This window comes from Micromys minutus (assembly GCF_963924665.1).
Source record: "Micromys minutus genome assembly, chromosome: 33".
NCBI lineage: Eukaryota > Metazoa > Chordata > Mammalia > Rodentia > Muridae > Micromys > Micromys minutus.
In genome coordinates this window covers 2,818,919-2,844,534 of record NC_137968.1, presented here as the reverse complement: position 1 = coordinate 2,844,534, position 25,616 = coordinate 2,818,919, and the positions used below count along the sequence as shown (strand labels likewise).

The 25,616-nt window shown below is 50.0% G+C and overlaps 2 protein-coding genes across 2 annotated transcripts in view; one reads left to right on the top strand and one right to left on the bottom strand.

Annotated features, from left to right (window-relative positions):
• RNF19A (ring finger protein 19A, RBR E3 ubiquitin protein ligase) overlaps window positions 1–2,448 on the top strand; it is a 35,141-nt gene extending 32,693 nt beyond the window's left edge. The window contains exon 10 of the mRNA XM_080909468.1: window positions 326–2,448. Within this exon, the coding sequence (XP_080765594.1) occupies window positions 326–1,010 (685 nt within the window). The 3' untranslated portion in view covers window positions 1,011–2,448. The remainder of the gene's footprint in view (window positions 1–325) is intronic.
• Window positions 2,449–5,456: 3,008 nt separating this feature from the next.
• SPAG1 (sperm associated antigen 1) overlaps window positions 5,457–25,616 on the bottom strand; it is a gene marked incomplete at its 5' end in the record, with an annotated part of 55,535 nt that continues 35,375 nt past the window's right edge. The window contains 7 exons of the mRNA XM_080909462.1: window positions 5,457–5,848; window positions 5,924–6,259; window positions 7,235–7,378; window positions 9,511–9,637; window positions 11,587–11,719; window positions 13,070–13,230; window positions 18,626–18,778. Of these exons, the coding sequence (XP_080765588.1) occupies window positions 5,717–5,848; window positions 5,924–6,259; window positions 7,235–7,378; window positions 9,511–9,637; window positions 11,587–11,719; window positions 13,070–13,230; window positions 18,626–18,778 (1,186 nt within the window). The 3' untranslated portion in view covers window positions 5,457–5,716. The remainder of the gene's footprint in view (window positions 5,849–5,923; window positions 6,260–7,234; window positions 7,379–9,510; window positions 9,638–11,586; window positions 11,720–13,069; window positions 13,231–18,625; window positions 18,779–25,616) is intronic.

Sequence of the window (25,616 nt, the reverse complement as noted above, 5' to 3'; positions counted from 1 at the left end):
ACATGATCATACGTGTGAGGGTTTGCACCTGTGCAGGTGCATGTTTCTAAGCCGATCCTCTTGGGGTGTTCACAGTGGTCCCAACGCTCAGCAGACTGAAGCTGACAGGTCTCTAAGTTCTCGCTCAGCCCGGGTTGCATGGTCAGTTACTCCCCATCTCAGACTCAACAGGGACTGTCCTCTTATGTTAGTAGAATGTAACCTGCATTGAAATGTTCCCACAGCTTCTGTATGTAGACCTCAGTTTTCATAGAAAAATCTCTCCCTTCGCTCTCATCCGAACGAAAGAAAAGTGAAGGCAGAAACTTTCTGTTCTTCGTTTCAGAGACGGGAACAGTATGGAAGTGCAAGTGGACATTGAGTCAAAGCCGTCCAAGTTCCGACACAACAGCGGAAGCAGCAGTGTGGACGACGGCAGCGCAGCCCGAGGCCACGCGGCTGGCTCCTCCAGTGGCTTGCCTGAAGGTAGATCCAGTGCTACCAAGTGGTCCAAAGAAGCGACGGGAGGAAAAAAGTCAAAAAGTGGTAAACTGAGGAAAAAGGGTACCATGAAGATAAACGAGACCAGAGAGGACATGGACGCGCAGCTGTTGGAGCAGCAAAGCACGAACTCCAGTGAGTTTGAGGCGCCGTCCCTCAGCGACAGTATGCCGTCTGTCGCGGACTCCCACTCGAGTCATTTCTCTGAATTTAGCTGCTCAGACTTGGAGAGCATGAGAACGTCCTGTAGCCACGGGTCCAGCGATTGCCACGCCCGCTTCGTGGCCGTGAGCGCCCTTCCTGAGGTGGAGCATGACCGGCTGGAGAACTCGCCTCACCAGTGTGGCGGGTCCCCGCTCTCCAAACCCGCGTCCTGCTCAGAAGTCCCACAGCCGGGCCATGCTGCCGACGACGGCAGGAGCGGGGGGAAGCCCACCGTGGACTTGTGTTTCGGTGATGCACTGAGAGACACAAGCAGTAACCACCCGCATCAGACCGCGGACTTGAAAGTTGTGCAGACGGACATTTAGACCCTGAATGCTGCAGAGCAACAGCCACCGGACAACCCTGTCGCCGCTGGTGAACCGTGTGCGACCGTTGAGCTTAAGTTACCAGCAGAAGCCAGGTTTCATAGTCATAATGCAAATACATTTCGTATGTCTAGAAACGCATTGTGTTTCATGTGGATATTCATTACCAAATTATGAAATGAAGGCTTTAAAGTGCATTAGTACAAGAGTAATAACATAAGAAAAGGCATGTTTTGTGTTCTTGTCACAAAACACTGCTTGATGCACACACCTGTGTATTTAGATAGAAATTTGGCTTAATTTATACTCGTATGATACTAACACTGTTCTGTGGCATTCTTAGGAAAGACTGAGGCTTAGGGACAAGTGGTTAGTGACATTTTATTGAAACCACTAAGGGATGGAACTTGGCAGATGACTCAGTATATGATCCTCTTTGTAACATTTCTCTTCATAACTGAGCTTAAATTTCATTCCTTCATATGCAATGTGGATACAAAGCTTAATGCGGCCCGCTGGTGACCATTTGGATACTTAGACACTTGAGCAAGATTGTGGCAGTTTTTGCACAACTCTGAAGTAGAAATACTTGGTACTGTTCCATCTCTCTATCTTGTTGATGCTATTTTGGAAGAAGAAGGTTAGAGTAGGTAACCAAGTGACTGATGGCAGAAGAAAATCCCATTAGGACGTAAGTATTACAGAGCCACCTGTCACTAAGGGACCTGAGTGCCCTTTGATTCTTGGTGTCTTTGGGAGAGACTGGGCTCTATGAGCCTCGTCATTTGAGGATGTTGCTCTAGTCACCTTGGATCATATCGACAAATACTGGAAATAGGTCAACATGAATGTGATTATTAACGACACTGAAAAAGTATTCACCTACCAAAGACACACTCAGGCTTTAGTGAATTAACGTTACATAACCTCAATTTTTAACATGTATCTTTTTGAACCATGAAATCAAAACAATGCAGAGCTTGTACCAAGCTTATTGAAAAGGTCTACGTGTGGCTTTGTTTCCTTTTGCTTTTGTTTACGGAGGATGTTGAGCTGACACAGCAGAAGTTGGCCAAATGCTGCCGCACTCTAGACTCCCACAGCTCTCCTGGCAGACTGACCTCAGCAGCCAAGTGCTCCACCGTAGGTGTTTCTTTTTAAGTATTACCATTATGGTGCTACTGAGCATTTTCTTATGTTAGACAAGGAGATGTCGGGCTGCAGTCTCACCGTTTTCCTCGCTGCGTCCATTGATCTTAGATAACACTAGTGCCAGTTCTGCAGCTGATACTGCTCACGATGGTGTCTGTACATTTGTTTGCATTCCAGTTTTGTTCGGTAGTGAGTGTGTAAACAGACATGAAATAAATGTAAATACTAATGGGTCTGGTGTGCACAGGGGTTCTTACAACAGTTACTCATCTGCTCTATTAGTTGGGGTTCTGAGGGACAGAACTGATAGAATGAGTCTGTGGAACGGGATTTGTGGCGTAGGAGCCGTGGTCCATCCAGCCCAACGGTGGCCGTCTACCGGTCCCTAGGGCTGGATGTCTGCGCTGGTCTTCGGTGTGTGGCAGAATCCTGAAGAAGTGGACTTCACTGTGCAAACTGCCAAAGCTGCCTTCTCCCCGGATCTGTATCTAGGCTGCCACTGAAGGCGTGGCCCACACAAAGGTGGATAGACCTTCCTACCTCAAGATCCAGGTTGAAGGTGGGTCTTCCCATTGCAAAGGATTTAATTAAAAGAACCCTCCTGATTGTATTTTAGTTCCAGATGTAATTTTTACTATGAAAAGCCATCACATTTTCTATGTAGCAAAAGCCATCAACATTACGAGCCATTGAGGTGATTCTGGTCTAGCCCAAAAGAAAATATTGGCTGACTTTCTCTCCAGGCCAGAGTTTCACCTTTATTCCCTCCTTCCTGTGAATCCTGTTTTATCTTTTTTCTTCTTCGTTCTAGCTGCCCTTAACTTACTGTGTTAAACCAGTCTGGACTTGAACGCAGAGACCCTCCAGCCTCCGCTCTTGAGTGCTGGGATGCAGGCACGCCCCACCACGCTCAGCTTCCATTTGACCCTTACGTGAACATTGTGTTTGAGAATTTTTTGAATTTCCAGAAAAGCTATAAAGGTACCTGCATCCTCAGTACATTTGACACATTAACAAGTTTCCGATAGCTTTTAAAAATACTTGATGGTGAGCACACAGCATTCAAATGCAGATCAGAAGCCAGTTCTCCCTTCATGTGAGTCCTGAAGATAAACCTCTAGTTGCCAAGCCTGCCGAGCCATCCCCCAGCCTCTGTTTACTTACAGGGCTTTGGGGTTTTTTTGTTGTTGTTGTTGTTTAATTGGTTTTGTTGGGCTTGGAGTGTTTTTGTTTATATTTTTAGTGTGTTTTGTTTGGTTGGTTCAACCAGTATTGAACTCATGACTCTCCTGCCTCAGCCTCCCAAGTATTATTGCACTCCTAGATCATGTCTTGTTGACTTGTGTGTTTTGTATGTGTGTGTTGCATGTGATAGATGTCTCGTTAGTCTGAGCTTGACCAAAGTCTTCCCAGCCTTACACTGTATTTACAGGCTTCATTTATTTTTTATTTTAATGTGTTGGTGTTTTTTTGAGATAGAACCTCACTATGTAGCTTTGGTTGGCCTGGAATTTTCTCTGTAGACCAGGCTGGCCTCCACCTGCCTTTGTCTCCTTGGCACTGAAGAAATGCGCCACCACACCCTTCCCCATAAGCCTCAGGTTTTATCGTTCCAAACATGCTGTTGATTTTTGTATATTGATTTTTCACTCCTATGACAGACATGTCTTTAACTTTATAGATTGTTTAGGATTTTATATAGAGAGGATTATGTCTGAATTATTCTGGGGACACTACAAAGGAAACTTTCCTTCCTTTCTGGTCTGGAAACCGTTTGTAAAGATGTTGTTTGGCCTGTTGTGCTGACTTCAGCCTCCAGGATAATGAGGCAGTGTGGGAGTGGCCATCCCAGCCTATTGTAAGTGGGTATGTAAAGTAAGTTCCCCCAACGCACAAACTATTGCCTTTCAGGACTGGTCAGGAGGCCTTTGGGGTTCCCACCACCTAGGCAGATCCCACGCCACCCCCAGGTTTGTTTGGAGTTTTGGTTTTCTCTCATTTTTAAAAAAACTGAGATGCGGGTGGCATACCATGAAAGCCCTGTGTTCAGAGGTTTGTACCACCATCATCACTAACCGCAGAACATTTCACTGGCCACCATCCGTTCCCCTTGCCTTCTTTTAGTTCCCCCAAGCACAGACTTGCAGTTTCTAGATTTGGACATATGGACACTATTCCGGATTCACGGAGTGTACCTCACCCAGCTTTGATTCTGAGCTTCACACAGCACCCAGTTTCTCTGCCTCTCTTTGGTCGGCTAGCATCCCCTGGTGTGGCTGGAACATTTGTAAACATGCCAGTCAGTGACGGACACCTCAGTGGTCTCTTTCTTACTTTCATGATAATGTTCCCATAGGTCTTACTTGGTTTGGGAATTATTGGGCCAACAGCAGTTGTCCAAGTTTCTGAGAAACTAACAGTCCACGGTCTCCTCTGGGCAGCACTGTGTGTGACTGCAGCTCCCCCACACTTGCCGTTGTCCCTGTGGGCCCCAGAGCCCTTGAAAACTCCATTGACACTTTTTCTACCAGAGAGCCTTGTATTTGATATCACTGTTTTCCTCCAAACAAAGAATAAACTAGGGGTTATTTCCACTAGTGCTTTATCCTGAGCGTCATAAATAGTTTAGTTCCCTTCCCTGTTAATTAGTTACTATGTAGCTTCTCTGCCAGTGGGCTGGCTGTGAGCCTCAGCTGTCTGCGGGCTCACAGGAGCTGACCCACTGCAGGCACTGCAAGAGTGGGCCGGCCAGAGACTCCTCTTCAGAATCTTCTCCATCCCTGGAGCGAGGTCCGCTCGCTCAGCGGCTGGCACTAGCATCCTGGGCCGCACGCTGCAGGCGGGATGGTTAGTGTGTAGGGAAAGGTAGGCGATCCCCACGGCCAGCTGTCACAGGAAAGGACGCGAGAAAGGAGCATCCAGTGACCTTTTTCACTTGTTACAGTAAAGAAATAAAAACAAAAGGTTGGGGTGGAGGGGCATTTGAATGGGAACTGTTGGCTTAGGTAGCAATTCAAACACAAAGGCAGGGTGAAAAGCTTACAAACAACGTACAAGAAAAAGTCTCCATAAAAATAGTTACAAAAAAAATAACCTTAAGGGCTCTAAGTTGTTAAACTATTAATGGCCTCATAGACGTAAGTATTGTTTCAAATGATAGTAAGCCACTTCTCCAAAGTGGATTTTGTGCGTCTGATTGGGATAGGAGGTGATGGGGAGGTGATGGAATTACCACTGTTCACATTGGCTTTTAAAGAATTCCTATCAAACCTGAAAGAACTGCTACCACAAGAAGGCATTTTAAGCTTTTAATGGGTAGGTCCTTAAAAGAAAATGTATTATAAATTAGTTTTCCAAGTTCTGAATGTAGTTATTAAATATAAAGGTATTGGCTCTAGTACAGGAGAGTATTTACAATAAATAAAAATCAGATTGTAGAATATACATGTTCTGGGTATAAAAATGAGTACATCTGGTGTCCAAACAGGGATCCTTGTGGGTGTGGCTTTACCCATTCCTCCACATAATGCTGTCTTGAACTCAGCAGCCCTGAATTAAAGGTCATACTGCCTTCTTAGGGCCTGCACATCCTCTGCCGTGAAACCGTCAGCCCGTGTGTCTGATAGGCCATCAAGCAGCTGCGCCATCTGCTCCTTTTGGTCTCTGCTAATCAGCGCCAGCATCGTCTGGAAAAGGGGCGGGGCCATGTGAGCATAAGCAACAAAGTTAGGGAAACGGCTCCCTCCCCGGCATTGCCTTACCTGAAACCTCTCTGCTCTGCTCAGGTGCAGGAGATGCTCGTACACCAGTGAGGGGTCCTTCGCCACGAGGTGACTTTTCATTGACTGGATGAGGAGGAGGAACGTGTCTCCTTCAAGTTTGTTGCTTAGCAACACTGGCAGGTCTTCCGGTGCAGTGATGGCTAAAAGATGTGCGCAGGCCTCTTCATCCTTCCTGGCACTGATGGTGTTTAGGACCTGTCCGAACTCATAGGCACTACCAGGCTTGGCGACCTCCAGTTTTTCTGCTCCTTCTGCTTTGGCAGGCGAGGCGGCCTCTGCAGGTCCCTCGGGTTCCTCGTCACTGATGTCATCCACCTGCCCAACAGAAATTACAGGCGTGAGGACACTGGATGCCGGGCACATACCCAAGTTACACTTAGCACTGGGAACTAAGAGCTACACACAGTATGTCAGGAAAGTTCTAGTAAAATAAAAGTTTTAATACATTTTAAAACATAATTTCTTTAAGAAAGAGAAGTTGGAACATAAGACATTTTTAGGAGGTATTCTACATTAAAAAACAAAACAAAACCTGAAGGCCTGTATCAGTTTCTATCTTCAGGATTAATTTTACATTCATTTCCATTTCCTTTTATTTAACAAAATGATCCTGCATTTTTCATGTCACTTAAAATACTCTTTTTCTTGCTTAAAGGGGGGGAAGTCATGGGTTCCTGCCTGTTGCCTTTTAGTGGAAATGTCAGACCATAAATAAGAAGTTAGCATTCACGGCGTACAGGAATTTATGTCCTGACATTCTTCATTAGTGCCAAAGCAGGTCATGGCTTTCTAGGAATCGCAGAGGTAGATGTGACGGCCAGGCTGTTGTGGAGAAGCCCAGAGAGAGAGATGAGGGCCCGGGAGGGATAATGCCTTCCGGCTCAACATTTGGGAGGCAGTAACAGGCAGATCTCTGAATTCAAGGCCAGCCTGGCCTAAGTGACCAACACAATAAAAAAGATAAGTCAGCCTGGAAAGGTCTCCACCAGGGGCTGGCAGGGCTGAAGGTGAGCCTGCCCATCTCTGCCTGTCTACTCTGAGGAGAAGCCAATGCCTATGGCCCCAGGGCAGTGGAAACGTCTTCCCCACGCTGGGACATCCCCTATCCATGGCCCATGTGAGAAACACGGTGGCCAATGATGCATCCAAGGGCAAATTTTGTCTTCACAACTGGGTCACGTTTTCATTGGCAATCAGAATAAAAAGGAAAAGGCCCTGCAGGATTCACAGGAGATAACCTTGTGTGAAAATCTCAGCAGGGTGCTCTCGAGGAGTATGAAGTACAAATACCTCCTGGACTTCGATTCTTCTCCTCTCCCTTTCTTTGCTGGGAGGTGCTGTGTCGTTCTCAGTGTCTAGGTGCCCGGCTGCCTCACCGGAATCTGGGCTTGGGAGGATGCCTTGACTGGGGTCGGCCACGCTTTCTTGGCAATTCTGAAAAAAAAGATCATAGGATAGTTTGCAAGGGTATGAGGCTCCTGGGTTAGCCTGGGCTACAGTGGTGTGTGCAGGGTGTATAGGTGATTTCCATCAGTGCCATTCACAGTGGCATGAAATAAAAACTAGCTTTCTCAAGGCTGCAGAAGGAAGGACCGAGCTAACCCCATAGTATTAGAAACACAGCCTTTCTAATACTCTTGTCCCGTGAGACCCTCCGAAGTGGTTCCCTGCTGACAACTGGCCAGCGTGAGATCTTAATCTCGCTCCCGACTTTCAAGAGGAAGGTGGAAGAGTAACTCTGCTAGCAGGGACACCTTGGCCATTTCAGCCACGTTCTAGAAACAGACCAAGGCCGACTGTGAGGTGCAGAGTCACCACTGTAAGTACTTGAGATGCACCAAGGCAGTGTGCAGCGGACGCTGAGACAGACACCAAGTCTGGCTGTTCTCCGTCACCCCCAAGGCCTAGGCGGCACCCCACAACCCCTCCCCCACTTTATACTCTAAGTGCTCCCAATGTCACCTTCAAATCACCCTGAATTAACTCCTCAGCTGCAGCGATGGTTCGCCTCCTCCCTCGCCTAATTCCTAGTGGAAGTTCTAACCCATAATACCTTAGATTCATCCATATTTGGAGAGAGTTCCGAGAGGGTTTGAAATGAGGTATGTTAGGTGGCTTCTGTTCCAGTGTGATGGCTGCCCTATCAAGCAGACATTTGAACACTCGCAGGGGACATAAGGAAGAAAAAAGGAAGAGGCGAAGAGAAGGAAGAAGAGAAAGGGGATAGGGGCATGTACCAACTGCCCTCCTAGTATTTGGGAGGCTGAGGCAGGAGAGCACTGATTTGAGGCTAGCCTGAGTTCCAGACCTCCTTGAGCTAGAATAAGCCCTGCCTGAATAATGTCCTCCTGCCCCAAGGCAAACTACACTGCAGAGAATGCATTCTGTACTGCCTGGACCCCTGTCATGTTCCTCCCTACGTACATTTCAGGAAGTATGGGACTCACTGACCGCTTCCTAGTCTCCTAGAATTCTATCACTGAAGAGACACCATGACCACGGCCACTCTTCCAAAAGAAAGCATTTAATTGCGGCTGGCTTACAGGTCGGAGCAGTCGTGGCATGAAATGTGGTAGCAACAGGCAGCCATGGTGTTGGAGAAGGAGCTGAGAGTTTAGCGAGCAGCAAGAAGTGAGTGACGCTCTAGGCCTGGTTTGAGTGTTTGACACTTCAAAAGTCCACCTGCTGGTGACACACTCCCTCCAACAAGGCCATACCTCCCCACGGGTGTATGGGGGCCATTTTCTTTCAAACCACCGCATCCGGTAACGTTTTCCCTACACGGGAACATTCAGTGACCCATATTTCTATGCAGAACAGCACCCGGGAGGTGGAGACAGAAGAACCAAGTTCAGGGCCAGCCTCTACTATCTAGGGAGTGAGAGCCCAGCCTGGGTTACATGCCACACTGTATTTGAAAAAAAAAAGAAGGAAAAAGGGATTTCTATTCAGGCGAGCTAGAATAAGGCAAGCACATTTATACAGAGCCTTCTTCCTTCACAATCTAGTGTGAGAAGGACGCCAGTGTAGCCCTGCAGGGGCCACCAGCTAAGCGAGCTCAGGGCACAGGCCACTGTAAGCGGCTAAACTCAGCTGCAGTTCCCCCAGCTTCCACTGGGTGGCTCACACCCCAGCCGGGTGTTTCTTCTCCAACCTCAGCCTCCGCTGGAAACCCGGGGTGTCGCTGGCGCTTGAGTTTTTGTTCTAGTCCTTATTTTATCTTTGAAAGTTCCCTGTATTTACACAGTTACGCAGCGGCCACCAGCCATCTCCCTCAAAGTGAACATTCCCTGACACCCTAGGAGAGTCGAGCTGGAAAACCGTGGCCAAAATGCTCTCAATGGCCTGAAGCCGAGCTGGCCGGGAACGTGGGAACTGGCTGATCCACGGAGATGAGGGTGACACTGGAAATCCAGGCCAAGCTGGCTGAGCAGGTCAGTGTATGCCAGGCATCGGTCTGGTTCTGAGGTCGTGACCCTGACGTTTACATTCACGATGCACTCAGAGATGAAATTCACACACACACACACACACACACACACACACACACACACACGCACCCTCACCTCGAGGCCTTTCTGGGCGAGCGCTAGTCTGTAAGAGGCTTTCACATTCTTGCTGTCTATCTGAAGCGCCCGGTCACAGTCCAGCTTTGCCTCTTCGAACTGGCCCAGCTTCAAGTGACAGAGAGCCCTGCCACAATACAAGGAAAGGGGAGGAAGCTGGTCAGCAACGGGGATGCAGCGGGGCGGAAACAGGGAACCGAACGAGCCTCTACATTGACATCTGTAAAATGGGTCTAGAAGCTCCCAGAACTTGTGGGGCAGAGCTAATGGTGAGCCACCAGGAGGCCTAATAGAAGACAGGCTCATCAAATGAAAGATGGGCATACGGAGGAGCACGACCTTGCCCAGGGAGCGAGGAGAGGGACGGAGGGGTCGGGACACAGCCTGGACACACCTTCCCAGGGCAGAGCCTGGTATCTTGGTGAACCTGGAAAAGCAGTGTCTGGATGGAGTGGACCACAAAGGGCCGTTCACTTGGGCAAGTGCTTGGCGTGCGGAAAAAGCTCACTCTGGCTGCGATGGGAGACAGTGGCCTCGGGCGGGGGCTGGGGGCCGAAGGGGACAGCCCGCCACGCTGAAGGGCACTTAGGGGTCAGCCCGCTCTAGGCTGCGAGGCGACAAGGAGGGTCGGCGGCTGGGAAAACACGGCGGGAGGCACAGGAGGGAGGTGGGTGGAGCCGGATGCGGGTCTACAACTCCAGGAGCCGGTTCGGGACACAGCCCCGCAAGGACACCAGACAAGGGGGAGCCCGCGGAGGAGACGCAGGCACTGGGCTCCGTCCACCGCAGGCCGGGGCGCAAGGTCTTCACAGAGACCAGAGAAGGCTGAAGGAGGGTCACTCTTGGATTTGGTGACAGTGCTCGGCCAGCAGCGGCCACAAGAGGGAATCGTGTACAAACCCACTGTAAGAGGCCAGCCCGGAGACTCAGCAATTCCCAGCGCTTGGCGCTCTTTTGGGGCACCTGGTCGGGTTTCCGGTAGTTCACAACCGGCTCAAACTGTTATGCGACCCAGCAGCCGTCTCTGACCTCTGCGGGGACCCTGTGTACACGGCCGGACAAACATCCACGAGGGAAAATGGACACATTTCCAAAAAGAGACTTTATATCAGAGGGAGGGGTAGAAATGATGTAAATACAGCATGCATGCATGAAATTCTCAAAAACAAAACCACCTTTAAAGCCTGTATGATATAGGTAGGAAAATGTCCGAAACTGATCCTTCAGTCTTTCCGTTATCATGCGCCCAGTGACTCCCACCAACTCCCCAAAAAATCAAAGTGGTAAACATCATGTAAGCTGCCTTCCAGGGCATCATGCCAGTTCCAGCTACGCTGTCTTAAAGAAAGACTGGCCTCTAGTACTTCGGGAGCAAAAGGACTTGGCCCCATAAGACGGTATTTTGGGGGCTGGAGGGATGGCTCAGCGGTTAGAGCACTGACTGCTCTTCCACAGGCCCTGAGTTCAATTCCCAGCAACCACATGGTGGCTCACAACCATCTGTAATGGGATCTGGTGCCCTCTTCTGGTGTGTCTGAAGGCAGCGACAGTGTGCTCACATATAATAGATAAATAAATCTTATAAAAGAATAAGGAGGTATTCTGAATGACGCTGGCCACTCCCCGCCTCAGCCTCACACCAGTTGTTTCTATACTGCGCAGGGCTTAGACCCAGATTGCTGCAGCCTGGCCAGGCCGACAGGACAAGCTCGGTAACCAGAGATGGCCAAGGGACCACGGCATCGGACCTTCATCCTCCCTCTCTGGCCTCTCGTTTAGACACACCCAGGACAGCTTGCACACTGACTCCTGGAAGCACTGCAGGGAATTAATGAGCTGTATTAAGTTCATTTCTCACAAGTTGTGTTAAAATCACCAAAAGTGGATGCCGAGACGGCTCAATGGTTAAGGCACCGGCTGCTCTTCCAGAGGATGTGGGTTCTGTTTACAGCACCCACGTTGCCGTTCCCACCTGTCTATGACTCTAGTTCCAAGGGACCCCGATACCCTTACACCACACCACATAAAATAAACAATCAAAATAATCAAGACCTGCGTGGATCAGGAAGAACTTGCCTGTTTGTGTAGATGGCGCACGCCTTGCTGTTAATCTTTAGGCATTCATTGTATTTACTAATGGCATCTTTATAGTTTTTGTCCTTTACAAGTTGATTTCCTTCTTCCTTAAGGGCTTGAAACATTTTTTCATCTGTGGGACCGATAAAATAAACATGTAGAAAAAGACATGCCTGTAAATACGTTTATAAAATCCTAACAGTTATCAGTAAACTCTCCGGCGCAGAGCTGCGCCCTCACACGCGGGGCCACACTCACGGCCGTGTCTTCTCTTCCCTGCTGGCAACTGGAGACACACAGGAACGAGGGCCGCGTTAGAGACGGAGGCAGCCGACCCCGTGCCTGGACACAGGTAACTATGATGTGAGGCCGACCCAGTGACCCCACAAGCCCACCGTTTCAGTACTTCAAAGGAACACTGTCTTTTGCACTGGGTCGAGTGTGTTAAACTTTTCACGAAGCCGAAGTCACGGCAGAGGAAGTCTATGGAACAGTTACAGCCTGCGACCCAGCGCCTGGGAGGAGAGGCGGCAGGACCACCCACCGTTCAGGGTTATTCCGTCTGGACCACGGGAAAACCCTTCCTCAGACCCACAAGCTGGGCACTGGAGCGTGTTGTTCAGTGGCTGTGAGCACCGTGTTCTGGCTGAGGACATGCGGCAATCGGGTCAGGCACTTCAGATCCTGTGCGCTCCTGTGCGCATGCTCATATACCCACATAGACACAAGGTGTAGTAGAGGACTCGGTGGTTAAGAGCGCTTGCTGCTCTTACACAGCCGGGGTTCAATTCCCAAGCACCCACAGGATGGCTCACAACCACCTGCGCTCCAGTCTCATGGGATCTGATGCCCCCTTCTGACACTAGGCACATAGGTGGTGCATGGGTGTACGTGCAGGCAAAGTACTAATCTACATAAAATGAGCGTTCAAAATACAAAAGACTCAATAGATATTTGATGAATAGTGTTGAACTTTAAAGCCTGGTATTGTATTACGGGGCATCCAAGATTTCCTCCATATCTGCATTATCTGTCCATGGGATGTGTGTCTGCGACTGTGGACAGGCATGGATCACAGCAAGCACGTGGAGCTCAGAGGCAGTCTCGGGCTGTCTGCTCTCTCCTTCCACCGTGGATCCTGGAGACTGAACACGGGTCTTCAGTTTGTAAGGTTTCACTTTTCCACGAGGCCCCATCTCACCAGCCACGAGTCAGCTTTGTCCTTTATTTCTGACACGACACTCTGAACTCTTTTCATGTCGCCTGGAGCGCTTAATTACCCTTCGTCTCAATAATTCCGGCTCCACAGTAAGACACAGCCACTGGTGTCGCTTCCTACCTGCCCCCTTTCCCGGACACAAGGATGTGGATGAGAAGCGACTTCCCAAACCGAGTTAGGAGGGAGGGAAGCCCGACTCCACGGCACTGCTCCCTCATGGAGCCCAAGATGCCTTTGGAGGAAACACGGGGTAGTCCTCCGTACCTGGGATGCTGGGCGTGCAGTTGCTGGAACATGGATCTTGGTCTGGGGTCTCTGCAGCAGGGCTGCAGACTCGCAGAGGCTCAGATGCAGTTACGGCCGGGATGGGGGGCAGTCTTTCCCGCCATTTTGATCCATCCAGTTCCGTTAAGATTCTTGTTAGTCTAAAGACAAAAATGAACTGTTGGTATTGATGGAGGAATTGATGTTTTATAGTAATAAAGGTTCCATCAAGAGTCAGACGAATAAAGGTGGCACACGCCTTTATTTCTTTTAAGGTTTGTTTATTTATTACATATAAGTATGCTGTAGCTTTCTCAGACACACCAGAAGAGGGCGTCAGATCTCATTACAGATGATTGTGAGCCACCATGTGGTTTCTGGGATTTGAACTCAGGACCTCTGGAAGAGCAGCCAGTGCTCTAACCACTGAGCCATTTCTCCAGCCCACACACCTTTATTTAATCCCAGTACCTAGGAAACAGAAGCAAGCTGTTCTGAATTCAAGGCCAGCCTGGTCTACTAAGAAAGTTCCAGGGCTACCCAGTGAAATTCTGTCTCAAAGAAACACAGACAAACAAGAGTCAGCCTGACCAAGCTGTAACTCTGTGCTTTTGTTAGATGTAGGAAAACATACAGTGTAAAACTAAAATGTCTCCAAAGTATGTTTCAAAGTTACCATTGATTGCTTTAGACAATTTTTCTTTTTCTTCTTGTTTTCCTTTGCTTGTGTTTTGAGACAAGGTTTCTCTGTGCATCCGGAGCTGGCCTAGAACTCACACTGTTGACGGGCACTTCCCACAAATGGGAGGGCTGACTGGTAACTATGGCAACCAATAGTTAGGTCTGTGACTGCCCAGACTTTCATGTAAAGAGTTTTATATTTATACACAGAGGATGACAGTATACATGCTTTTCCCACAGTTTCTTACACAGAAATCCCGTCATAAACTGCAGAAATATAACCACATCTCGTTGGCTGGGTGTGAACATATAATTTGAAAGTTAAGGTATAACCGACCACCACTATAGAAGAAAAGGATTTTTAAAAAAAAGAAAGAAAAAAAAAAGGATTTTAAAGCAAAATCTGTATTACCAGAAAAGAGGAAGGAAGAGGCGGCTGGGAAGAGACGCCACAAGGCAAGAAGTCTAGCATGCTAAGGCTCCTGGAGAGGGACAGAGGCAGATGTTAACGAAAGGCAGAACCAGAGTACAGATGTTCACAGAAAGCTGCTGGTGTCTGGTTTCCCACGGGGGGGCTGCACTGGACAAGCCTGACTGTGGAACAGCAGAAATGAAGGCAGAGGGTTTAAGAACATGGAAGACCTAGAGGTTCCTCGCCTTCTAAAATGATAACAGAACGCAGAAATTCCAATAGGAAGCGACAGCCTTAAAGTTTCCTGCTCTGAAACCATCCTCCTAGGGAAACGGACACTACAAACCGCAGAAACATGGAGTCAGCACCGGGCCTGGCAATTCCCCTCCTACATAGATACATGTATGTACCAGTGGAGGTGAGACAGGCGAGCAAAGGAAACTTAGCCGGGGTGTCCATACACACGCCATTTGTGACAGGAAAATGGTGCCTATAACCAAAATGACAGGCTAATAAAAAAAGATAAGGTCTGAGCCTTCGTGACCAGGGCACCTCCACAGAAGTGCAGCAGGACACCATAGAGAGCGAGTGCAGAAGTGTCACACACACACACACACACACACACACACACACACACACACACACACACACACACGGCAGTCTACGATTCTGGCCTCGGGGTGACAGGAAGCAGACGGGGGGGGAGAGCGACCGCTGCACAGCCCTGTGCTCACTGCGTGCCATGGGCTGGGCATTGGGAGTTTAGTCTTCTGTAAACTTTATCTCATGCCCTTCAGCCCACTGCCACAAACCTTGAGCCCTGAAATGCCCATGGCAGTAATATCATGTATGTGTGTGCGTGTGCGCATAGAGCTTGTCTTAGGGTTTGTATTCCTGCACAAACATCATGACCAAGAAGCAAGTTGGGGAGGAAAGGGTTTGTTCAGCTTACACTTCCACATTGCTGTTTATCACCAAAGGAAGTCAGGACTGGAACCCAAGCAGGTCAGGAAGCAGGAGCTGATGCAGAGGCCATGGAGGGATGTTACTAACTGGCTTGCTTCCCCTGGCTTGCTCAGCCTGCTTTCTTATAGAACCCAGGTCTACCAGCCCAGGGATGGCTCCACCCACAATGGGCTGGGTCAGTGATGGCTCCACCCACAATGGGCTGGGTCAGGGATGGCTCCACCCACAATGGGCTGGGCCAGGGATGGCTCCGCCCACAATGGGCTGGGCCAGGGATGGCTCCACCCACCATGGGCTGGGCCCTCCCCCTTGATCACTAGTTGAGAAAATGCCTTACAGCTGGATCTCATGAAGGCATTTCCTCAACTGAGGCTCCTTCTCTGTGATAACTCCAACTGTGTCAAGTTGACACAAAACCCAAAGCTGACATCAGATGTCTTTCTCAGTCACTATTTGTTTATTGTGGCAGGTTGCTCATGTGAACCCAGAGCTCGCCTATCAGCTGGTCTGGCTAACAGTTTGCTTCGAGGCATCCCATTTCTGCTCCGAGCGCTGGGGTGAGGCACTGAGCATGCTCACCAGACACTTACACAGCTTTAGGGATCCAGATGCTGGTCCTCGGGTTAGTGTGACAAGTGCCTTCCACTGAGCTACCTCTTCAGACCTCTTTGGGTCAGGTCCTGTCTCTGTCAGCGCCTCAGACATCTTCTGAGAATGGCCTGAAGCCTGAGAATTTAGGACAACTGCCTAGCATGTGTGAGGCCCAGGTTCGACCCCAGAGCTGCACAAGGGACAGAAAAAGTGAGGACAGAGTGGGGGGAAGCTGGGTGTGTCGGCACACGCCTTTGACCCTAGTCGTTGGGAGGCAGAGGCAGGCAGATCTCTGAGTTTGAAGGCAGCCTGGTTTACAGAGTGAGTTTCAGGACGGTTGGGGCCACCCAGGTATGCCTGTCTCAAGACATACACAGAATAAAAGAAGAAGGGAGCGAGAGAGAAAGAGAAGGGGGGAGGGAGAAATGGGGGGCAGGGCACTGCCAGGAAGAAGATAGACAAATTAAAAGCAAAACCCCAAACATGAGGATGCATAAACTTTCTGTGGTGGAGAACACACTCACACACACTCATATTCAACACCTTTTAATTTAGGATATCAGCCTCAGAACACACCGCAGCTATGACGGTGGGTACACCCTAATTCCCATCCTTAGGAAGCTTCTAGAAAATGGCAAGAAAAGGAACTCGTGGAAAAAAAATTCAATGCAGGGCCGTCCTCCCCTACATCCCATCCACACTTGGGAGTTCTTGCTTTCCCTAATAAATCTATTTTGATTTAGTAAAACACACACGCACACTGGGGGCTGGCAAAAAAATGTAATAGTTGAAATGGACGCCCAAAGGGGGCCATTGTTGTGGGCACTGAGAAAGGAAACCTGGGAGTGTTGGACAGAGGCAGCTGGTGGCCCAGGGCGTTTCCTAAAAGCAGCACACTGTCTCCTAAGAGACCCAGGAGAGCAAGGCATCCCAGCCTCCGGGAAGCCAATGACGGGCAGTGTGGGGTGCTGTGTGATACGTGGTAAGGCCTCCTGGTTCGGTTGGCTGGGTCTTGTCTAGAGTCGCCATGGATAACCAATAAAAGCCAATACCTGGAGAGCTTGGTGCTAAAAGTGTTCTTGGCTTAGGAATTAATATTATTATCATCATTATGTTTTGAGTTAGGGTATTACTATCTAGCCCTGGTGGATATCTAGGCGGAACTTGCTATGTAGACCAAGCTGGTCTTGAACTCTCAGAGATCCGTCTTCTAGATGTAAGTCACTCTGCCTGGTGATTTTTATTGCTACTGTTGTTGTTGGAATAATTACATGTATAGGTGAAGGGGTGTGTGTGTGTGTGTGTGTGTGTGTGTGTGTTAGGATGGCACTCAGTTCTGAGATTATTTTATGTTTATTAGCGCTCTCCTGGCATGCATGCTTGCATGACAGAAGAGGGCATCAGATGTCATTACACATGATCATGAGCCACCTTGCTGTTGCCGGGAATTGAACTCAGGACCTCTGCAAAAGCAGCCGGTGCTCTTAACTGCTGAGGTTCAGGACCCAATTCTAAACCTCAAGTTCATGTGGGCATTCGGAACGTTTCCAATTCTGGATCATCACAGGTTTGGGGCTCCCAGGGTTTAGGATGCTCGGACGTTGTATGTACCTTTCTTCCAGTGAGCTGGGTGGCTGCCAAGGGGAAGCTCTGGCCAAAGCAGGCTGGGACTGAAAATGGATGACTGGACCAGGCGGTCCTCACTGTCCAGCTGTGTTCACACCCTTCTCTTAGCACTCGGCAGACACACTTCTAGTGAGTCCTCTGCAGAAGCCATGGCCACACGGACACACCAATCTACAACCCACCCACCTCACTGTGCGACACTCCCTCCGACCTGGGGTCCTCAGCCTGACACTGTCCCATTAATGCTGAGAGGCAGAGCCCACGCCACAGAGATCCTCCTTCTGTCCTTTGCAGATGTGTGAAACATGGCCCAGTAAGACCAGTACAGGGTCCAGGATAGCCCAGGAATTCTTGAGAAGCTGCCATTTGGGAATTTGGGAAAATGGAGTCAGATACTACTATGTGCAACTAGAAAATGTTATCTGGGCTGGAGAGGTTGCTCAGTGGTTAGAGCACTGGCTGCTCTTCCCAAGGTCCTGAGTTCAAATCCCAGCAACCACGTGGTGGCTCACAAACATCTCTAATGGGATCTGATGCCCTCTTCTGGTGTGTCTGAAGACAGCTACAGTGTGCTCAGATACATGTAATTAAAAAGAAACAAAGAAAATGTTACATAGTTTTAAATTTTTTGGCTGAGCATTATGAAGTCTGTGTTGTTAGGGTTTGAGCTCAGGCCCATGCACTAAAGTATGCTTTAGAGTCTAAAGACACTTGCCCTCTCCTTCTCCACGGAGATGAGCTGGTCAGAATTTTAATTAGATCAAACTCTCAGTTATTTCATCCTTTCTCCTCCTCCTCTTCCTCTTCCTCCTCCTCCTCCTCCTCCCGGCATCTGCTTACAAGGACACATGAGCAGGTGCAGGAAGCATCCATCCACTCTGAGCATAAGGGACACGGGTGTCCCCAACACATGCGCTATCTATCCACAGGAACACATGAGTCCTGTGAGATCTGTATAACGCTCTCACGGCCCCCATTGAGACCCTGTCCTGGTGTCGGTGTGACTTGGACATCCATGGAAACACCTTCTAACACCCGGATTGGAACACATGGAAGCCGCCCACGTGTGTTGTCAAAGATGAAGTAACTCCGTCGAATCCGATATAAAGACGGAAGGAGATAAAGCCCAGAAATACGAGGGCGTCACTGGGAATCAAGCTGGGAAGATGGGGGCGCACACGGAAAATGAGTGAAAACCGGGGACACTGGCAGCAGTTTTAAGGGGGTGTCGCACGATTCTGCGACAGAGGCGGACCCCAGAGGGCCTCAGACTAGCTTACCTGTTGGCACTGTCACTTGCCAGCTGGATCCGGCAGTCTATCTGCAGCACCGTCTTATAATCCACATAGGCGTTCCTGTACTGCTCTAAGGTCTCGTAGGCCATTGCTCGCCGCAGAAGAGGCTTCAGGGAGAGTGGGCGAAGTTCCAGAGCTCTAAGAGGATATTACATGTCAATCTCCTTTCTTTATACGGAGCAATGCAGACTGCAGTTCTGGACCCCCACGCCTCACACCCGACATTTCTATCAGACAGACGGACCCAAAGTTAAACAGCCACCCACTGTCCTAGAACCCACTCTTGTGTCCTCGGGCCACAACGAGCTGTGAGCTCCCCAGCACTGAGTCAGCCCCTTAGACCCCCCACCCCACCCCCGACAGAGCCGGGATGGCCCAAGACCCGAGCAAGGCTTCTAGACTCTGGATGTGGACAGAAGTAAGAACGGAGATTCCTGCAGCACGCAAGACCAACCACGCCCTCCTGCCTGCTATCCCAGCTGAAGACAGACTTGCTGGGGCTCAGGGCAGGTCCCAGTGCAGTGACTGCACACACACACACACACACACACACACACACACACACACACACTTCTTAACCATATCCATATATTTAACAAGGTGCCTCACTGCTAGACCACAAGAACTTGCGTGACGTTTTCTGAATAAGCTTTCTAGTACTTTCTACGGATCATCGTTGACTATGAAAAGTGTGTGTGTAACACACCAGGAGAGAATCAAGGGCTAAGCCTGCAACTGCTTATTGCTCATGAGTTTTCATCTTGCACTGTTTAATCTATGAAGCACGTCCAGCGTCACTAAGGATAAGTCTCGTCTGTGAGACCGAGATTGTGGCGGTGTTCCCTGCCACACCCGCGTCACCTCCGTCCCAGCAGGCTTGCTCAAGACACCACAGATCTGATCGAGGCGGCGCAAGCTTGGAATGTCAACTGATATAGAATGGGACACACTCTTGGTTACTCCCGGACATAGGAAATGAGTGTGAACTTGTGTCTGGAAAACAGTCTCCAACCACAACCACAAATGAGTGTGGCGAACAGGGAAAGAGGGTGCCCTGGAGGCTGGCTGCTCAGGTCGGTGGGCAAGTCTGTCAGAGGACGGCAACAGGAAGCAGAGGCAGAAAATGACAGGCAGCTTTAGCCTATCCAGACATTCTAAATGGGCAGCTGTCCAGAGGGGTGTGTGCATGTGTGTGCGCATGTGTGTGTGTATGTGTGTGTGTGTGTGTGTGTGTGCACATGTGTGTGTATGTGTGCGTTTCCAATAACTCCAAGAGTCCTTCTGGACAAACAGAAGTATGATGTGGTTGGAATTTTTGCTTCGTTGCTGAAAAACCCTCTTTAGAACGCTGTTTCTCACATTTCTGCTTAGGCACAATAGATGCAAACTAAAATCGTGGAGAAGCCGAGGAGGGAGGGGCCAGAGCTTCATGTGCACCCCCAAAACTCCCAAGAGTGAGGCTGGAAACAAACCTCTGGGAAACACTGGCCCTCCACAGATACATAAACATCTACCTTCAGACTGGAGAGTCGGTCAGTGGTTACAACCGACATCCTACTACATAGGAAGGCTACACAACTCCTGTACCCGTTACAGGGGATCTGATACCTTCTTCTGACCTCCTTAGGTACCACACACATAGACACAAACATACACACACACACACACACACACACACACACATAGACACACATACACACACACACACAAACACACACACACACACACACACACACACACACACAGTTTTTAGATCCTGGGCTGCAGAGATGGCTCAGCTGTTAAGAAGAGCATGTACTGCCCCTCCGGAGGACCTGAGTTTGATTCCCAGCATCCACGTGAGGCAGTTCACAACCTCCTGTGTAACTCCAGCTCCTCAGGTTCTCACACATGTGGTGTACACGTGCACACACAATTTAAAGTAAGTTCCTTAGAAAATTAAATACTGTAAACAATATCTTCTCACGTTAAAAGGTTTCCCAGGTTTGTTGTTTTGTTTGATTTTGGTGGCGGTGGGTTTTTGTTTGTGCTTTGGTTTGGTTTTTTGAGTCAGGGCTTAGTGTAGCCAAGGCTGGCCTCGAACTCTGCGGATTAGGATCCTACAGCTCCGAATCCTGCTGTTTCCATCTCCCTTGCTGGGATTACAGGTGTGAGACACGACTCCTGGCTTCTCTTTCAGAGTCTGACTTACAATACCACTTATCTGGCAGTAGCTCACACAGGGCTGGAGAGATGGCTCAGTGGTTAGAGCACGGACTGCTCTTCCAGAGGTCGAGTTCAATTCCCAGCAACCACATGGCGGCTCACAACCATCTGTAATGGGATCTGATGCCCTCTTCTGGTGTGTCTGAAGACAGCTACAGTGCACTCATATACATTAAATAAATATCTTTTTTTAAAAAGAGTTCATGGAAATCCTTAGAATGCAAAGATTATTTCTGAACAGTAAATAGGGAACCTCTTAAAAAATGTATGCAGTCTTTGGAGCTAGAAGAGTCAGTTCCACATTTTACTAATAAACTATTTCTTGTTCATACAGACTGAAATACATCCATGTTTGAACATGTTTTCTCTGGCATTAAACCCGGAGGGGAGAGGGACCCCATAGGAAGATCAACAGACTCAGCCAGACTGGACCACTGGGAGCCCCCAGAGACTCAACCACAAACCAAAGAGCATTCAAGGGCTGGGACTAGCCCCCCCACCACATATGTAGCAGACGTGCAGCTTTGTTTTCATGCAGGTCCCCCAACATCTGGAGTGGGGACTGTCCCTGACTCTGTTGCCCTAACTGGGCTGTCTCATTGTCTGGCCTCAGTGGGAGAGGATGTACCTAGTCCTGCAGTGACTTCAGATGCCAGAGTGGGTTGATACCCAGGGACCTCCCCCTTCTCAGAGATAGGATAACGGGGGGGGGGGGGGGGGGGGGTGAGGGGAACTTAGAGGAGGGAGGCTGAGATCAGGATGTAAATGGATGAACAGATAAATGAAAAAACTCTGAGAATAAAAGCATCCCACTGGGTACCTGGTAGGACGGTCACCAGGTATCAAAACACCTAAGTAGGTCAGCCTACACAGAGGTCAGCCTTGACTAGCAGAGCCACATTCCTTGGCTGGGAACACAACTCTAAGGTCATTGCTCCTAAGCTAAGGCCCTCCTCCCTTCCCGGCAGGCCCTCTGCACGCCCCCAGGTTCCTCCCGTGCCAGCCCCCTGGACACAGGCCTGGTCCCATCTCAGTCTCCTCTTAGGAAGCACAGAGACTGCCAGTCACAGCAGGGCAGCGGGTGACAGGTTCTGTGGGGCATCTGGTTGTGTCCACAGTAGAGGTGCTCAGCCGTGAGGGACTTGAAGCTGCCCACCTGATGTCGATTAGCTCATGAAGTCCTAAAAACACAGCAACTAGCTAATGGGGGCCGCAGACCTGGGGCTGGAGACAGGCCAAACCAAGCTATAAATGCTAGTCTATTAAACTCCAATCTAGAATAGCCCGAGGCGCAGACAGTCAGGGCCTGGTCCACCTCAGGAAGCTGCCTTACAAACGAGGCTCTTGTCCAAACTTCTGAGCGTGAGAGGCGTGGCGCACACCAATTATAGGAAACAACAGGAGGAAACCAGGCCTGTGTCAGTCGGTCTAGAACGTCAATCACTTCTCCTTGTTTTCAGATGTGCTAATTGGTAACTTCTTGCCAAAGGGTTTATCACTTAATGGTAAAAGAAAACAAAATGTTTGATTCATGTGCCAGCTTTGCGGGTTACTGAGCGCCGGCTACCAGAGAGGTGTGGCAGAGGGCCAAGAGACTAAACCCTCTACACCAAGTGGGTGAAGCAGGGTCAGGACCGTGTTAGAACTTGCCGATGAAGAAGCTCACCATGTTGGCCAGCAGCTGGGCAGAGCTGAGTGTGACCCTTATCTAGGACAAGGTGGGGAAAGGCCTCACACACGGGGCAGTGGGAGGAAGGAAGTGGTCCAGTTCGGGGTGTGGGTGGTGCCAAGGAGGTTGATCTGGAGGGCAACACTGAGTCACTGAATGCTTGCTGGGGACAATCTGAGCAAAATCTAGTAGACAGTACCCTGGCGGCAAGTGTCCGGAGCAAGTTATCTCCGGTAATCCACAGAGAGAGGGAAAAGGCACAGGTTATGTAGAAGGGGAAAGAAAAGTTTTATAATTTTCAAGTGTGTGTGTGTGTGTGTGTGTAGATGTGGGGACTTTTTACATTCTTGTCACAACACCTTATGCTCAGTCTTAGGAAACCAGGCTCTTACACAGAGAACTTGGGCTATTAAAACATTGCCTTCTTGGCATTGCCATGACTGAAGAAACCCACCAGTTTCTACTAAACAGCAGTAACGCCATTTTGCAAGGCCTGCCAGGCACGCATACAAGAGAAACTAGAGTTCCGGGCAAGGTCAGTTTGGGACAAACAAGTTACAACTAAGCCAAACAAGATATCTGTGGTCAGCCATCTGGCGAGAAAATAGGGAACTAAGACAGCCTGACCTTAAGATAAGAAAAACAAGCCAACACTCAGTGGAAAATTCCGAGAACAGGGTGGGTTGGCCCCTGTTTGAACCTGTCCTCATTTAAATGCACCAATGAGAACCCTGTAACCATGCTTCCCGCTTCTGTAACCACGCTTACCGCTCTCTAGCCCTATAAAAACCCACTGCCCCGACCTGTCGGCGCGCCAGTCTTTCGAGCGACTTGGACGCCCCAGGTACCTGTGTATCTGAATAAAGCCTCTTGCCGTTTGCATCCGAAGCCCGGTCTCGCTGATCCTTGGGAGGGTCTCCCTCGGTCGAAAGACTACCACCTGTAGGGGTCTTTCATTTGGGGGCTCGTCCGGGATACGGAGACCCCTGCCCAGGGACCACCGACCCATCTCGGGAGGTAAGCCGGCCGGCCAGATTGTTGTTCGTCCTGTCTGTCGTATGTCCTAGCGCTCGCGTCCGAATCAGTTGGCCACCTTGAATTCTGAATTCTGATTTGGCGGATCCGCGGAGGAGCCGACGGGCTCAGACTCCCGGCCGCAGCCCTGGGAGACGTCTCAGAGGCATCTGGGGTCCGTTTCGTGGCCCAGCCGACTCAGACCCGCGTGGGTCTGTTCGGAGCAGCCCCTTTATCTGAGGGATACGTTGTTTTGGAGCCGAGGGAAAGACCATCTCCTCCGACTCCGTCTGGACTTTTGCTTTCGGTTTTGCGCCGGAGCCGCGCCGCGAAACTCTGTGTTTTAAGTCTTGTCCTGTGTGTCTTGTTGCTCGTATTCTTTGAAACTCGATTTAACATGGGGCAGACCATCACCACCCCTTTGAGCCTTACTTTACAACATTGGAAAGAGGTTCGAGACACCGCTAACAATCTCTCTGTGGAAGTTCGGAAAGGAAAATGGACCACCTATTGTCAGGGTCACTGGCCTCAATTTGATGTGGGCTGGCCGCGGGAAGGGACTTTTGACCTCTCAGTCATTTCCAGGCTTAAGGCTGTTATTATGCATCCTGGACCACACGGGCACCCGGACCAAGTGCCCTACATTGCTACCTGGGAAAAACTGGCTTATGATCCCCCGCCGTGGGTTAAGCCGTTTGTTCCTCCAAGACCTCCTCTCCCGTCCGCCCCCACCTTGCCTCCTCCACTCCAACCCACTCCTGTAGATCCCCCTTCCCGATCCTCTCTTTATCCCGCCCTCACCGATCCCCCCAAGCAGAAACCCCCACCTCAGGTTTTACCTCCAGACGATTCGCCCCTCGTCGATCTTCTTACGGAAGAACCTCCTCCCTACCAAGGACCCCCCGCCGAACCCGACTCCACTGAGGGGTCGCCTCGCCGCCAGGCGTCCGAGGCACCCTCACCGGTGGCGGCCCGCCTGAGGAATAGACGGGAACCAACGGTTCCTCAGGCTGAGGCCCCTTCCTCTTCCGGAGCTTTCCCGCTCCGTTTGGGAGGAAACGGGAGATTACAATATTGGCCCTTCTCGGCCTCTGACCTCTATAACTGGAAAAACAATAACCCCTCCTTCTCTGAAGATCCTTCTAGGCTCTCTGCTCTAATTGAGTCTGTCTTAGCCACCCACCAGCCTACGTGGGACGATTGCCAACAGCTCTTGCAGACGTTGCTGACTTCGGAGGAGCGTCAGCGGGTCCTCCTAGAGGCACGAAAGGAGGTTCGAGGTCTAGACGGCCGCATCACCACCCTTCCCAATGAAATTGATGCCGCCTTTCCCCTAGGTCGCCCAAATTGGGACTTTGAAACCCAAGAAGGTAGGAACCACCTAACTCTCTACCGCCAGTTGCTCATAGCGGGTCTCCAGCGGGCGTCACGACGCCCCACCAATTTGGCTCAGGTAAAGCAAGTCTTGCAGGGACCCGAGGAGACACCCTCAGCATTTTTAGAAAGACTTAAGGAGGCCTACCGGAGGTACACCCCTTACGACCCTGACGACCCGGGGCAAGAGACTGGCCTATCGATGTCCTTCATCTGGCAGTCGGCACCGGACATTAGGAGAAAGTTAGAGCGTCTAGATGGTCTGAGGGAGAGCACCCTCCGGGATTTGTTGAGAGAAGCAGAGAGGATTTTCAATAAGAGAGAGACTCCGGAAGAAAGAGAGGAAAGACTTAAAAAAGAAATAGATGAGAGAGAGAAAGAAAGAGACCGTAAGAGATACAAGGAAATGAGTAAGTTGTTGGCCACCGTAGTGTCAGGGCAGAGACAGGATAGACAGGTAAGGGGACGACGAGGGCCCCCAGTGGATCGGGACCAGTGTGCATACTGCAAAGAGAAGGGACATTGGCTGCGGGATTGTCCGAAGCGACCCCGTGGGCCTCGCAGATCCGAGCCACCGGTCTCCCTCCTGACCCTCGAAGATTAGGGAGGTCAGGGTCAGGAGCCCCCCCCTGAACCCCGGATAACTCTTGATGTGGGGGGGCAACCCGTTACCTTTCTGGTAGACACGGGAGCCCAGCACTCGGTCCTGACACA